Source organism: Tachysurus fulvidraco, chromosome 1 (assembly GCF_022655615.1).
Source record: "Tachysurus fulvidraco isolate hzauxx_2018 chromosome 1, HZAU_PFXX_2.0, whole genome shotgun sequence".
NCBI lineage: Eukaryota > Metazoa > Chordata > Actinopteri > Siluriformes > Bagridae > Tachysurus > Tachysurus fulvidraco.
This window is the reverse complement of record NC_062518.1, coordinates 6,875,065-6,890,390: the sequence shown is the minus strand read 5'-3', so window position 1 is coordinate 6,890,390 and position 15,326 is coordinate 6,875,065. Positions and strand designations below refer to the sequence as shown.

The following is a 15,326-nucleotide window of genomic DNA, read 5'->3' as shown; positions in this document are numbered from 1 at the left end:
TAACTCTCAGGGAGGGAGGCTGTTGATTTTGGTCAGCTTGTTTACGTTTCGCTCCGTTGCCCCTCCTCCCTTCCTCCATCCCATCATGCTGCCGTATCCGTGCTGTCAGGATCACTTCCCTCCTGCTCGGCTGTCCACTTGGCGTGTTGTGACTGGGCGAGGCAGCATGCCTGTAGGGTTGGCGCAAAGCATTTGAAGTGTAGTGCCCCTCGACCCACTCCTGTCTTCAGCCCCGAGTTTGTTCAGCTGTCCAGCCTGCTTTGCTTCAGTGGGTCCGGACGCCTCTGAGCTTCTCTCTGGCTGCCAGTCCAGCGCTGATGTAACACGGCATGGAGCTTAACCCTCTGCTCCAGCAGTGTTTACTTTCCACAAGGGCTGGATTTACACACACACACACACACACACACACACACACTCTTGGTAGTCGCACGTTTTCTCTGATAGTTCACAGTTACTTTGTTTTATTTTTGCGAGATATCGTTACATGATAACTGTAACTAATGCACAGTAGGGTGGGGCAATAGGGTCAAATTATGATGTAATGACGCTTGACTAATTATAAACAAGACAAAAGAGAAATAACGAAACATGGTGTGAGCTCAAGCAAGGTTCACTTTTGACTGATTGAGCAGAATGTGCAGCTCTGATCGTTGTACAGCTGTACCTGATTTTAGCTTTATTTTCCACCGTATTCTATCTAGAAATGGTTATAGCACATTATAATATGTGACACTTTTCTCAGAGGGTTTGTTGATGTCCTCAGTAATCACAGGAGTATCATATTTCCATGTTGCCCAGGTTTAGTACTTTGTATTTTTTTTTTTCTTCTTCTCCCCAAACCAAAATTTCATTGAAAGACAAAGTGTAGCTCTAATGCAGGAAGCTCTGACTGTCCACTGTAATAACATTTGTGTTTAAGTCATTTCTACTAAACATTCTGATCGGCTTCTGCATCCTTGTCTCTGCAGAATAACTCCGTGTCTCCTTCGGACAGCCTGAGGGCCAGCGAGAAACACAGGGCTTCGTCTGACTACAGCTTGGATCCAAAGAAACGCAAAATGGAGCCGAAGGACAACTTAAGATATGTACGTGTGTCGCTTTCAATAACACGTTTTTGGAATTAGACAAAAACTCTTTGTGGTTCCTGAAACTCTGTAATAAAAATAAAATAAAATAAGAGCACCAACATCCAGTGTATTTACTTTCACCGTAATCACTCGTACTATTAATCAAATGGTCGTGTGTTTCTAATATTTCTTTTTTTTTCCTCCCAGATACTTTGTGCTTTTGCATGAATTTGTTTCCTCGATTCAGTTTCTGTGTAATAAAGCTTTGTGTTTTCTGCTCTAGGACAGCGACGGAGACAAAAGCGACGACCTGGTGGTTGACGTGTCCAATGAGGTAGCTTTTGCATCAGTTTAAAGCCCTGCTTAATTTTGAAGCATGTTTTTATTTTCCTACATCACCACCTCCATGAATGTTCTGTAGTGCAGTCAATTACCACCGCCAGCTTTAGAAGCTGTTCAGTTTGAGCCATGATTACAGATAAAGAGGTGAACGAACTGGACAGAGTAAATGACTAAAGCTTTACTGAACACAGTCAGTTAAATTTCCATGTCGGTCAACCTCTCTGCAGGACCCGCCCACTCCGAGGGGCAGCCCCTCTCACTCGCCCCCAGAGAACGGCTTGGACAAAGCGCACGTGCTGAAGAAAGACGCCCCAAACAGTCCAGCCTCTGTGGCTTCATCTGGGAGCACGCCATCCTCCAAAGCCAAGGATCACCCTCATGTAAGAGCTGAGCACTGACCCCCATCCACATCCTCCACCTCGGTGTTATTGAGGTGACATCACAGACAGAACAGCCTCACTGGTCCTATGCATATACACCAGTTGAGTAAATCGATTAAAAGAGACGTGCAAAGATAAAGCAGCTTTTCCTATTTCTCCTTCCTGTTCAGATGGTGCAGGAGCTTCTGTTTAATGCAGATTATAATAAGCTGTCAGGATTTGATTGGATTAGAAAAAGAGCTCTCTGATCGTCTCTGGATTTGCGCTTTTGCGCTTTGCTGCTTTGTAATTCTCGTTTCCCGACTTGTTTAGAACGATAAATCCTCAACGCCAGGCCTGAAGTCCAACACTCCAACTCCACGCAATGACGCACCCACCCCAGGAACCAGCAGCACCCCAGGACTCAGACCCATCCCAGGGCCCAAACCCCTGGGCATGGAAGTGTTGGGTAAGAACACACACACACACACACACATTCAGATACACACACATATATATTGTGACACTATGATAATTTTTGAAACAAATTGTTATACAGAGCCAGTGATGAATGTGCTATATGCCTCACTTAAACTTTGTTATGCAAAGTCACCTAATTATACTCTGGCATCTGTGGCAAACCAAATGACTATTAAAATGTGTGTGCAGCTCCTGCACTGCGGACTCCTCTGTCCTACGCCGCTCCGTTCGCAATGATGGGTCATCACCCAGAGATGAACGGCTCTCTCTCCAGCACCGGCGTCTACGGTCTTATCTCCCCTCAGATGAGCGCAGCGGCCACAGCGGCAGCTTACGGCCGACCACCCATGGTGAGATCCCTCTCCTCTCAGCACCTGTCTTTCCCAGGCACATAATCTCCCTTTAAATATCACCTTTGCATGCGTGCTGCTCGACTTGATCCTTTGAACTGGGTGTGACGGGCTTAAGGCAGAAAAGTGGCTGCGTGTTTTCACAAGCCTTCCTACAGTGAAGAGAAGACTGAAGAGTGCAGATACTAGCTGTGGTATGCTGTTTTGTGTTATTCAGTCGTGCACATGTTTGTTTTTACAGGCTGGATTTGATCCACATCCTCACATGCGGGCTCCAGGTCTCCCAGCCAGCCTGACGTCGATCTCTGGAGGAAAACCGTGAGTGCTTAGCCTGTTGATGTTTTGTTGTGGATATGTAAATAGGTGGTTGAGGGTGACTTGCAGAGGTTGTCCTAGACCATGCGCTACCTGCAGACATTCAAAGACGGAGCCTAGAGGGTTGCATAGCATTTGCTTGTAATAGCTAACACTAGCTTTTATAGCTGCCAAGCAAAATTTAAGGAGCTAGTATTGGACACTTGGTTACTAGATTGGGGGATAAATGGGAAAAGTATACAATTTATTTAGATTTTTTTGTTTTGTACTGAACTATTCCCATGTTCCTAAGACTGAATGCAAGCTACATGCAAACTTTTGTGTTTTTTTTTTTTTTTGCCCCTTCAATTCCTTCTTTTTTTTTCTTCCCCCAAACAGAGCGTACTCATTTCACGTCAGTGCAGACGGTCAGATGCAGCCCGTCCCTTTTCCTCCAGATGCACTGATCGGCCCGGGCATCCCACGCCACGCACGCCAGATTAACACGCTGAGCCATGGCGAAGTGGTCTGCGCCGTAACCATCAGCAACCCCACACGCCACGTTTACACTGGTGGCAAGGGGTGTGTCAAGATCTGGGACATCAGCCAGCCTGGCAGCAAGAGCCCTGTTTCCCAACTGGACTGCCTGGTAAAGACCTGGGGCTTTGGCCTTAGCTACATGTCACTATATGAGATGATCTAAGATATAAGCATCATGTAATGTCCAAAGCATTATGTTGCTTGTCCCATCTACATGTGTGTTTTTTTTTAAACCACATTTATGCAAACCTGTGGGAGAAAGCTGGCCTAACGTGCATAGACTTCTGTGACACTTTTACAATTCCTCATTTGTAAACCATAATCATTGGTTTTGTACCTCTAGGGCTGAACAATCTTAGTAAGTTCTTTACCATCATGTTTATTGGCATAACAGGCTGGGAGATTTAAATAGAGAGCTGTCAAGCAAACATGCTCAGTAGAATATCATGCCTGTTTAGCTGATAATGATGATAATGATGATGATAATAACAACAATAATAATAATAATAACAATAATCAGTAGTATTATTGTTATTATTATTAATACTATTAATAATAATTTGTTTAATATCAGTTTCTATACTCAGCCTTGGGATATTAATCATGCTGTACACTTTGCTAGCACAGGAAGCGACGGCTTTATCTATAGACATGAAACAAATGGCTGTCGATAATCTTTTAAACGTTAAACATTGTAAAATTGATCCTGGGGAAAATCTTCCCAAAATGAATATTGCATTATGGTTCATGAAGTTTATTGACTATTTTTCAGTGGACAAAGTATTCTGGCATGTAAAAGTGTTTCTCCATAGAAGAGAGAATTGGGGGGGATGAAAGCCACTGAACAGCTCATCACATCCACGCTGTCCTATCATAAAGTGATTTAATTTGTCTGAAAGCTCCCGGCTATCGATCTGCCCCACGACTGATCCAGGCTTCTGTTGTTAATCTGAAAATGTGCTGCATCCTCTCTAGAAGTCTAACTCGAAACCTTTTATAGGATCCCCCCCCACCCCCCCACCCCACCCAGATACACACACGAGCACACACCACCCCCACTTACATGCATTGCACTCAGCTGCAAGCTCTTATCTACCTTTTCTCCTTCTCCAATAACCTTCATAATCACCACACTGAATGGAAAAGGCTGGGGAGAGAAAGGCTGCTCGCTCGTTCAAAACTCTGGCATTTTGTTTTCGCCTCCTCAAAAGCAGCGATTATTACAGGGAGTCGAGAAGGAGACGCGTTACAAAAGACTGGGCGGGGAAAATTACATTAGATTACATGGTGTTCTCGGAATATTCAAGAAGAAATTTCCTTAGGGTACTTGAACAATTGCTCTTTTATAAACTACCACTTTTTGACTCGCATTGTTCTCTCTCTCTCTCTCTCTTTCTCTGTCTGTCTTGCCATCTTTAGAACAGAGATAATTACATTCGCTCGTGTAAGCTGCTCCCAGACGGCCGCACACTGATCGTGGGTGGTGAGGCCAGCACTCTGACCATTTGGGACTTGGCCTCTCAGACACCACGCATCAAGGCAGAACTGACCTCATCAGCCCCGGCCTGCTACGCTCTGGCCATCAGCCCTGACGCCAAGGTCTGCTTCTCCTGCTGCAGCGACGGAAATATCGCCGTGTGGGACTTACACAACCAGACCCTAGTCAGGTGAGCACAGCTGTGTATGTCTGTGCCTTTCTGTCTGTCTGTGCCTTTCTGTCTGTCTACACGTGTGCGTGCGTGACTGCGCGTGTGTCTGCACTTGTGCGTGTCCAGCTCACCTGTATTCAGGTTGCACAGTTTAGTAATAATTTTGTGTTGCTGCTGATTCTGCAGGCAGTTCCAGGGTCACACAGATGGTGCAAGCTGTATAGACATCTCTCACGACGGCACCAAGCTGTGGACGGGTGGTCTGGACAACACCGTCCGCTCCTGGGACCTGAGAGAGGGACGACAGCTCCAGCAGCACGACTTCACCTCACAGGTAAGGCGCATAAACCCCTACATACACGTGTAACCATGACGTAATATGACATGACTGACTACTGGGAGCAAACCACGCTTCCTTCATCATCTTACTCGCAAAGCCAGACTTCTACTATTCACTAGAGAGGCATTTCCTCATATCCAAGACATTTCCTTTCTTTCATAAAGTACAATAATAGCCTGTCTGGCCTACCATAGACGTGGTTTAGACGCCGTAATCTCTTTGCATTGTTTAAGGTAATTCTGTAGCTTGAAACGTCGTACCCTGAGCGTGATCGTATGCCCTGCAGTGTGTGAGAACAACCACCTTTCTTTTTCAGATCTTCTCTCTGGGCTACTGTCCGACCGGTGAGTGGTTGGCTGTAGGGATGGAAAGCAGCAACGTGGAGGTTCTCCACCACACCAAACCAGACAAATACCAGCTACACCTGCATGAGAGCTGTGTGCTCTCCCTCAAATTCGCCTACTGCGGTAAGTCATCTGATTGAACCCCTTTTTCCTTAAAGCATTTCTTCAGTTTTTTTTTTTTTTGCATGCACAAAGCCGCTCTGGTCGGCTTTTCCCACACAAAACAGAAGCAGGTGCTTTGAATGAAAATGCCTCCATCACCTTGCTTCTGTCCTTGGCCATCTGAGTGTTTCCTTTCAGAGCAGCGAGAGTGTATGCGTGTGTTCTCCCTCCCCGCACTAACTCTTGATGTTTCCGCTCTGAAGGTAAATGGTTTGTGAGCACAGGGAAGGACAATCTGCTGAATGCCTGGAGGACGCCGTACGGCGCCAGCATTTTCCAGGTACGTGACTCAATAACCGACTCGCTCTTATTCGCATTACAGTGCGGCCCCGATGGGACCGAGATTGATGTGTTTTTTAGCAGAAGCCATGCAGGCAGCGATGGTAATTTCAAAGCTTTTAACTCCCTGACTGGGAAGAGCGTACATGGTGACGAAGCAGGAGGTTGAAGAATTTTCGTAGCCATTGTGAGCTTTTGAAACACTGTTCCGTTTTCAGTAATGACAAGAACAGAAGCTTCTATATCGAGAAACAAAAAGAGGAAGAGTTTTGGTATCGTTATTGTTCAGAATATCAGCGCTGTTCCACTCTCAAGCTTCATTGGTCTAGTGATTAACAGCAGCTTTGACAGTATTGCAGACACATCACAGATTTATGTCCGCACTCTCTCTCTTATACGTTATTGTTTGTTTCTATAGTAACAATGAATTTATAGCACATGATTACATAAACTGATTCAACACACAAAGCGTCCAGCGTCGGCGCTTTGGAACGGTTCGAGGTTCGGCTGTAGGTTTAGGTTTTTAAGACAAAAATCGTTTATCAACTTCAGGAGAGGAAGGAGAGAGACACGGACGAGGGCATGACTTTTAGAACGGACGATAATCAGGACTAACTGGATGTGTTGACATTCAACACAAACGTAAACGGTTAAGAAGTTCATAATTATTCTGACGGAATAACGTTTTTAATTGTAAGCAAAATGCCGCAGTACAAAACGAAGCAAACACTTTGGGACATGTGACCGATTCTTTAACAATAACACAAATATTTAGGCATTATTGTAGGGCTGAGCGATATGGCTGAAAACTGGATCACGATATCAGTGTTTCATATCGGTCGATATCGATAATTAGTGATATTTTTTTATGACCCATTTAAAATAAGGACCAGGAGAAAAATATATTACATTACAGAAATATGAAAAAGTAACTCAAGTTTATTCTACTCGATAAATTACTGAAGAGGAATCCAGCAGACCAGCACGAGACAACGATATGGCGCAACCAAACTTGATACTGTTACACGATTGGCAGTTAGCCTGTCACTCCCTACGTTGCTAGGTTACCAGTGTGAGTGCCTTTGTGTTAATGCAACTAAACTTGCTTCGCAACCTCTGCTTTCTTCCGACAAAGAATAAAAAATATCGAACGTTTTATCGAACACATTTTTTATTTATATCGATCACGTGTCTATCGCAATACATATCGTTATCGTTTTATCGCCCAGCCCTACATTATTATATAAATTCTCTAACGGTATGCCATGGCATGCTCTATACACTATACGCTCTTAACGCTATAAAGTAATGAACGTGAGCTGAAATAAAATCTGGCTAAGGCAGCGTCGGTGGACGCCTTTTTTTTTTTTTTGATCATGGGGATAGTGACGTTTTATTCTCCATTTCTTTTAACAGTCAAAGGAGTCCTCATCTGTCCTGAGCTGCGACATCTCTGCTGACGACAAATACATCGTGACGGGATCCGGTGACAAGAAGGCAACAGTCTATGAAGTCATTTACTAGATCTAGGAGCGATCGACTAAATCCAAGGACCTGCGACCAGAGCTTTTTTTCAGGCTCATTAACAGTGGAATCTGACTGATCCCTTACCCGTCCTCCAAAGTCCTTCAAGATAGGAAACCATTCTGGTTCTATTTCACCTGGGAATTAATATGTATGGTTTTATTTTTGGTTTGTTTTGTGATCCCGGACTGGTCGGCTACAGGACCTTTTGAAGCGACCGCTCAACTAATCTGAGGACCGCTCACGGATGGCACTAAAGCAGTACATATTGTCTTGCCTTTTCCCTTCGCTCTGGTCATGAGATTCTCCAGGTGTGTGCGCCTATTCCTTGAGTCATTAGTCATTTATTTTCCTGCTTTGTTTTGACGAAAAGCAACCGATCTGTGATGCAACGTGAAGCAGCGCTTCACTTTTAGCCTCCCGCTCCCTGGACGACTTGTGAAAAGTGTATATATGGAGTAATAAAAACATTTTATAAATATATATGATTATATGTACATATATATATTTCCTTGTCCTGGTATACTTGTGATGGGTTTCTTTGTCCTCATGTCCTCGATGCTTGATAAAATCGTAGATTAGGACCTACTTTTTTTTTTTTTTTTTTAAAGGTGGATTTTGCCTTTTTTTTTTTTTTTTCTTTGTTCTGTTTCTTTTTTGTGAGCGGACTTTCTGGGTCGGCAATTAATGACCCACTTCTGGGTGGATACGGCGTTGAACAAGGACCTTTTTAAAAGCTTCGCCGACTGGGTTTGGATGTTAACGTGATGCCAGCAGCTACGGATGATGGGTTTTGGACGTTGCGGATGGCAGTTTCATGGACAATGCCAAGTAGCGTTAGACTCTGGCAAGTTCTGGAGAGCACCCAGAGGAACGTGGGGAGATGTTTGTAAATTAAAACCAATATTAAACTTGGACAGTTAACTAACTGTACTGATTGTCTGTTCCTTTGTCCTCAAGTGATGTCTCGTTGATAGTTTTTTTTTTTTTTTGGAAAAGGCTGGAGGGGAGGGAGGGTGGGTGGGTGGGGCTTGGGCAGGTAATTTGCTATGATGGACATGCGCTTTGCTTGTTAGTCACTCACCTTCACCAACAGTTGAAAACGGGTTCATTTGTTATTTCACACACACAATGAAGAAAAAGCTGCGGCTGCTCTGATCGAGCGGGTTCCTTTGTGAAGAGCGCAGGATCATGAGTGTTTTCACAACCTGCTCTTGACCGTGATGATGGGCTGAAGCATGCTGCTTTGTGTGGGAGTGTGTTTAACGGATAGGGGAACTTCTGTAATGTGATCCAAGCCATTCAGATTGGTGTGTATTTGCACTACTGTGGAAGCAGCAATGGGTTGTCATGTCTGTCTTTTTATTTTTGTTTGTTTTTTGTTTTTTTTCTTTATTTTTATTGGCCTTTACTTCACACCAAACTGTGTAGCAATCTTTGTCAACACTGTTATAAATTCAATAAAATCTAAAAAGAAGAATAAAAATCCTCTCGACACTCGTCCTGAACAATGTACACACGAACTATTAAGCTTATTTCTCTCCTGTGCGCATTAAAAATGAATTAATGCACCAGGATGTCATAACAGATCATTAATCTCTCAATTCCACCACGGAAATGTTTATTTGCAGTAAGGTTTTGAGGACACGAAATCTAATCGCGGTAAACAAATAACCGTTAGCTTGTTTAAACTGCGTGAGCGGCTGAAATGAGAGGAGTCTAATCAGACTTGTAGTTTATAAATAAACACTGTAAAGACAAATCATGTGGAAAATGTATGATTGAGCAGTTAAATGGGTCGCGTCGGTAAATAAAACAAGCAAAGCCTAATTTTCCGACTAACAGTAAGTGTGTTGTGCTGAAAGCTGTGAGTTGTAACTTCTCATTAGCCACATTATCATTTTGTTTGATTCCTTTTTTAAACTGTTTAATTAATGATTTTTTCCCCATAGTGCATAAGTGTTAATTCTTTAACAGACCCTATTAAAGCCCAATTGGTGAAACATATTCAAGGCCCTACTCACTTATTTCACTTTACTGCATGAACAAACATTAACAGAGACAATTAAAAATGTATATGTATGTGTATATATATATATGTATATATATATGTATGTGTATATATGTATGTGTATACGGTACAGACCAAAAATTTGGACACCCCTTCTCATTCAAAGAGTTTTCTTTATTTTCATGACTATGAAAATTGTAGATTCACACTGAAGGCATCAAAACTATGAATTAACACGTGTGGAATTATATACGTACACAACAAAAAAGTGTGAAACAACTGAAAATATGTCATATTCTAGGTTCTTCAAAGTCGCCACCTTTTGCTTTGATTACTGCTTTGCACACTCTTGGCATTCTCTTGGTGAGCTTCAAGAGGTCGTCACCTGAAATGGTCTTCCAACAGTCTTGAAGGAGTTCCCAGAGATGCTTAGCACTTGTTGGCCCTTTTGCCTTCACTCTGCGGTCCAGCTCACCCCAAACCATCTCGATCGGGTTCAGGTCCGGTGACTGTGGAGACCAGGTCATCTGGTGCAGCACCCCATCACTCTCCTTCATGGTCAAATAGCCCTTACACAGCCTGAAGGTGTGTTTGGGCTCATTGTCCTGTTGAAAAGATGGTGTGTCCAAACTTTTGGTCTGTACTGTTTGTATGTATGTGTGTGTGTGTGTGTGTATATATATATATATAATATACACGTATGCATATATATATATATATATATATATATATATATATATATATATATATATATATATATATATATATATACGTGGATATATATATATATACGTATATATCCATGTGTATATATATATATATATACACATGGATATTACATGTGTACAATATTACCTGTGTAAACATACACAGGATTATTACAAGGCAGTTAATTCTGATTGGACAGAAGGTTCTGACTTGATTCTGATTGGACAGAAGTTTCCGACTAGAGGTCTTCTCGGGTCTAAAGAAATGTACCCGACCCGAAGTGACCCGGATCACTTTTTACCCGAACCCGATGTGCATAATTTATTTTTATTTTTTTAAAGAAAGACCCGACCCGAGACAAACCCGAAAAAATTAGACCCGAGTCCGACCCGACCGGTTGTCAATTTTTTTTTGACCCGAATGTTGCATAACTCTACACTAAAGTAACCGCTACAGAGTGGATTCAAAATTAGTTGACAGGTCTGTTTCAATGAAAATTAGCTTACCGCCAGCCACATGTCACCTGCCACATGTCGCAAGCGGTCTTGGCAAACAGAGGAGCGGTTGGAAAAGGACTGTAGTCGATGCACACACGCGAGATACAGTAGTTCAGGTCTTCTCGGGTCCGTTCGGTAAAAACACATTTATTTTAAATTACCAGAGACCCGATGCCGCTATTATTATACCCGACCCGTGTCCGAGGCACACGTGAAACTTTTAGACCCGAACCCGCTCGGGTCTCGGGACGGACCTCAGCTTTTCGGATCTAAGTGGACCACTAGTTCTGACTTGATTCTGATTGGACTGAAGTTATCGATTAATAAACAGGGATATATTAATGTGCTTATAATGCTATCATTTCTATATACACAGGGGTTCGTGTAGCGGATGCAACACAAGCTAAGCCTAATAATATATATGCTGTTCAACTGTAACAGAAAAAACGTGTGGTTGTTGATGTGGCGACACTTTCTGTAAGGAGATGCTGCTTTGACTTCGAGATTAAGGAGTCTCCAGTGTCCGTGCTTCCAAAGTTGTAAACGTTGTGACATGAGACCGTCTTCAGGACAGAGAGCTTTATTTTATTTATTTTTTTGTTTTGTTTTATTATTAACTTTTAAATAGTAATGTAACTATAAATGGATAAAAAGCATACCGGCATTAATTTTATTTATTTATTTATTTATTTGTGGAAAAAAATATGGTATAAGTGGTATAAAACACAGGGATAAACTGTAATAGGAACATAGTACACATTCTGGGTCAATAACACTAACCCTATCATTTTATTTCATTTTTTATTATACCAGCATTCATTGTAATGATTTATTCCTTATGTACGAGTTCTCACAATAAGTTTTAGCAAAAAAAAAAAAAAAAAACCCTCACGGTTTTGACTGGCGAAAAAGATCAGTATCAGTATATAAGTATCTTGTTGTTACAAATGTGACAGAAAAAAATGAAACAACTAAAACAATGACATCAAACCAAGTGTATAAGAATGGAGGGGAAAAAAGTCTGCTGAACACACTGTGTTTGCACCACGCCCCCAAACATGTCAATCACGGTAAGGACACGCCCCCTTCATCTGACGCAAATCGGTGTTTAATGGTCGCTTGTATAAAAGGCCGTTGAGGGAGGGGGAAAAAAAACAAGCAGACTGGCGCCAAAAAAAATGAACGAAAGGACCAATTATGTTACTGGGAGGTTTTTTATGTAGTTTTTTAGTATTTTGATTCTCACATTGAGTTGAACAATAGTCGTATTAGCTGTATCATGTTCTAACTTGTTTGGTTAGGATTAAGAGGCACGTTAGTAAAGATTTCCTTTTAGATGAGCCGAGAAGTGCTGCTAAGCTGCATAACAATATATATATATATATATATATATATATATATATATATATAAAGGATGTTTTTATGTTTTAAACTTTTGTTAACCTGTGCATTAACGTTGTAAAGGTTGTCCATTGAATTCTGTGCTGTGACGCATTTCCGTTATGAAACAGTGCATCTTGCACGTTTCCGCAAACACTGTTTACATCCACCTATATGACGAGACAACAACGTGTCCTTCCAGTTTTACCAAATCGTTCATACGGTTATATAAGCTATCGCGTTATAGTGCTGCATTATAGTGCACCAGTATATGCGTGATGTAGAATCCATTTTAAAGCTTTCTCCATCTTGCTCGGCCATCTGTATTTTCCTGATCTGCTGAGCTCTTACAGGCACCGACTGTCACTCAGAATGGCAGACGTACTGCTATTGTGAGCGTAGTGAAAGAACCGGAAACGTCGGAGCGATGCTGAGAAGAACACTGAAGTGTTTGTGCATTGAGCTCACTGAGAACTTTCTGGAAACGTTTGATCTTTGGTTTTGAGAATCCATCTTTTCTACGGTACAATTTTGTATAAAAATTGCTTTCTTACTAATGCGAAAGACACTGAAAGGCAATGTTCGTTGAATGTAATTACGTAGGTGCGCGATATTATGCCGTTAAGAAGCTCATTTGTGAATGTTATCCTTTTAGAGATTCAAGTCTAACTACTGTGCACATGAATGGGTTTATAATGACATGAACTATAGCCGCTTGTGGCCGCTTGGCTAAATCCCTTCACATGGCACATTTTCTACTGTGCAAAACTACTATTGAACTTGATTATGTCTCTCTTTTGCATGCATCTTAACCAGAATTAAACTTTTATTATTTTACGGTGGAAAATGAGTTATAGAGATCCGACAGATCTCTGTTCACTCAACCATTATGATGAAATAATTCCTATATGATTTATTTACTACATTTTTGCTAGGTTTATTGGTATTAATTTGTTTTTATTAGGTCATGTAAGTGCCTTAAACCTTTGCCTGTCCTTATATGTACGGTGTATACAATAAGAGCTCTTCTCTGTCTTGATAAAGTCATGACTTGGCCATGAGGATTGCAGACATTTTGACAGCTGGGGTCTGATTACAAACCGAATTGATTCGGTTTGTTTCGCTGTGGCATGTTTAGGCTTTTTATAGTTTGTCACATAAACATACGTACGTAACCTTATTCATCGTTCTGGTTTAGATTCGAATCGACATAATATGTTGTTGAAGATTCTGCATATTTTTTGTTTAGCAGACAACCTTGGACATAGCTTATTTATCTTGAGTAAGGAGATGATTGAGCGGCTTTGTGTGTCATCTTTACCTCCGTGTGATGAAGTTTGATGTTCTGAGAGAGAGAGAGAGAGAGAGTGAGAGAGAGAGAGAGAGAGAGAGAGAGAGAGAGAGAGAGAGAGAGAGAGAGAGAGAGAGAGAATGCATGCACTGCTGGTTTGAGTCATAAGTATATATTCCAACATGGTGTCAGGCTGTTAAAAAGACAGATAGGGGAAGTTGAGACGTACATGTGTGTGTGTGTGTGTGTGTGTGTGTGTGTGTGTGTGTGTGTGTGTGTGTGTGTGTGTGTGTTTGTGCGAGTGTGTGTGTGCGTGCAGGATAGACAGAGAGCGAGAGCGAGTGTAAGATTCCGCTGTCTCAGCTTTGTGCTAAAACCACTGAACTAGCTGACTCAACCTGTATCCTGTCCTCTTCCTCATGACAGAAACTCACATACACATTAACACACAAACACTGGGCAGTGACCGAGATACTAAGGTTGCCAGTACAGCCTGCAGATATGCGGTTTCTTTGCAGGGAAGCTGGACTTACTCTCTGAGACACAAGCTGAATTAAGAGGAGCCAGTTAGGGTGTTAGTCTGGACAGACCCCGAAGCAGACCAAGGACTCACAGAAGAGATTATTTCACACAGGTTTGCAAAGGTCTGGAGAACTTCCAATAGGAGCTGGAATCTCTGGCTAAGGATAGAGAATTCTAAGCTAACCTTGGCTTGTTGCCAGGGAAATGAATGAATGAATATGGTTGCTGCAGTGAAAATGAGGTCCCTCTGAAGGATTGCTGGACTAGCTTTGCCTAAAATTGTGATAAGCTTAACAATTTGGCAGAACGTATGAGTTCAGAGTGATCATCATCTGTCGTGATTCAGGGACCTTACAGGAGCCCTTGGTTAGAGCTGTATCAGGCCATTACCCAGAGGAGATGAGTCTTGTCCTTTCTGGGGCCCTGTGTTGAACTCAGCCAAGGAGGAACAGTAGGATATAATAAGTGACGAGGCCAGTCATGGGTTGATGTGTCTTGTCCCAGAGGTCCATTAGGCTCCTCCATTGAACGAGATCGACTAAGATCTAGGTTCACATGTCTTTGGCTGAATTCATTCGAAGGTCACAAGAACAAGCCGAGGATAGAAAAGCCTATACTAACCTTCTTAGCATTTTGCCACAGAAGACCTCCATGAGGAAAAGATGAAGAAAAAACGAGTGAATTGAATATACACTCACTTCTATCTTGGGCCTGGGCCTAGTGTCAGTGAGTGCACGTTTGTCATCGTATGGGCGGAGCCTGCATTGTCAGCATGTAGTTTAGAGGTGGCAATTTTCTTGCTTGTGGTGTGGCCATTTCTGTAAGTGTGTGTGTGTGTGTGTGTGTGTGTGTGTGTGTGTGTGTGTGTGTGTGTGTGTGTGTGTGTGTGTGTGTGTGTGTGTGTGTTGTAATCTCACACTATCAGCTCATGGGCCTAATGCTCTTTTGCATCACACTGTTTATCCATCTGCTTTCTTTCTATTTGTCTCTGCATTCCCTCCACCCTGCTATTTTCCTTTCCCTAGCATTCTCACTTCTTTACAAGTCTCCCTCTGTGTCTCTTCCTTCCCTCCGTCTCATTGCTCCTTCAGTAAGTCACAGGTAGTCCTTGAACTCATTTGCACTCAGGCTGGGGTGCCTGCATTGCTGACTCTCTCTCTCTCTCTCTCTCTCTCTCTCTCTCTCTC

General features: G+C 42.3%; 1 protein-coding gene across 16 annotated transcripts in view; it reads left to right on the top strand.

Annotated features, from left to right (window-relative positions):
• The window catches only part of tle3b (TLE family member 3, transcriptional corepressor b), a 52,948-nt gene extending 43,732 nt beyond the window's left edge, over positions 1–9,216 (top strand). For 10 of the 16 annotated variants that reach the window (XM_047808993.1, XM_027137171.2, XM_027137170.2 and 7 more), the window contains 12 exons: positions 969–1,085; positions 1,351–1,401; positions 1,637–1,789; positions 2,102–2,237; positions 2,438–2,598; positions 2,816–2,916; positions 3,292–3,541; positions 4,852–5,099; positions 5,268–5,415; positions 5,738–5,888; positions 6,131–6,207; positions 7,623–9,216. In XM_047808993.1, the coding sequence (XP_047664949.1) occupies positions 969–1,085; positions 1,351–1,401; positions 1,637–1,789; positions 2,102–2,237; positions 2,438–2,598; positions 2,816–2,916; positions 3,292–3,541; positions 4,852–5,099; positions 5,268–5,415; positions 5,738–5,888; positions 6,131–6,207; positions 7,623–7,730 (1,701 nt within the window). In that variant the 3' untranslated portion in view covers positions 7,731–9,216. The remainder of the gene's footprint in view (positions 1–968; positions 1,086–1,350; positions 1,402–1,636; positions 1,790–2,101; positions 2,238–2,437; positions 2,599–2,815; positions 2,917–3,291; positions 3,542–4,851; positions 5,100–5,267; positions 5,416–5,737; positions 5,889–6,130; positions 6,208–7,622) is intronic. The other 6 variants (XM_027137173.2, XM_027137172.2, XM_027137176.2 and 3 more) reach the window with 1 other exon arrangement.
• The last annotated feature ends 6,110 nt before the right edge of the window (positions 9,217–15,326 follow it).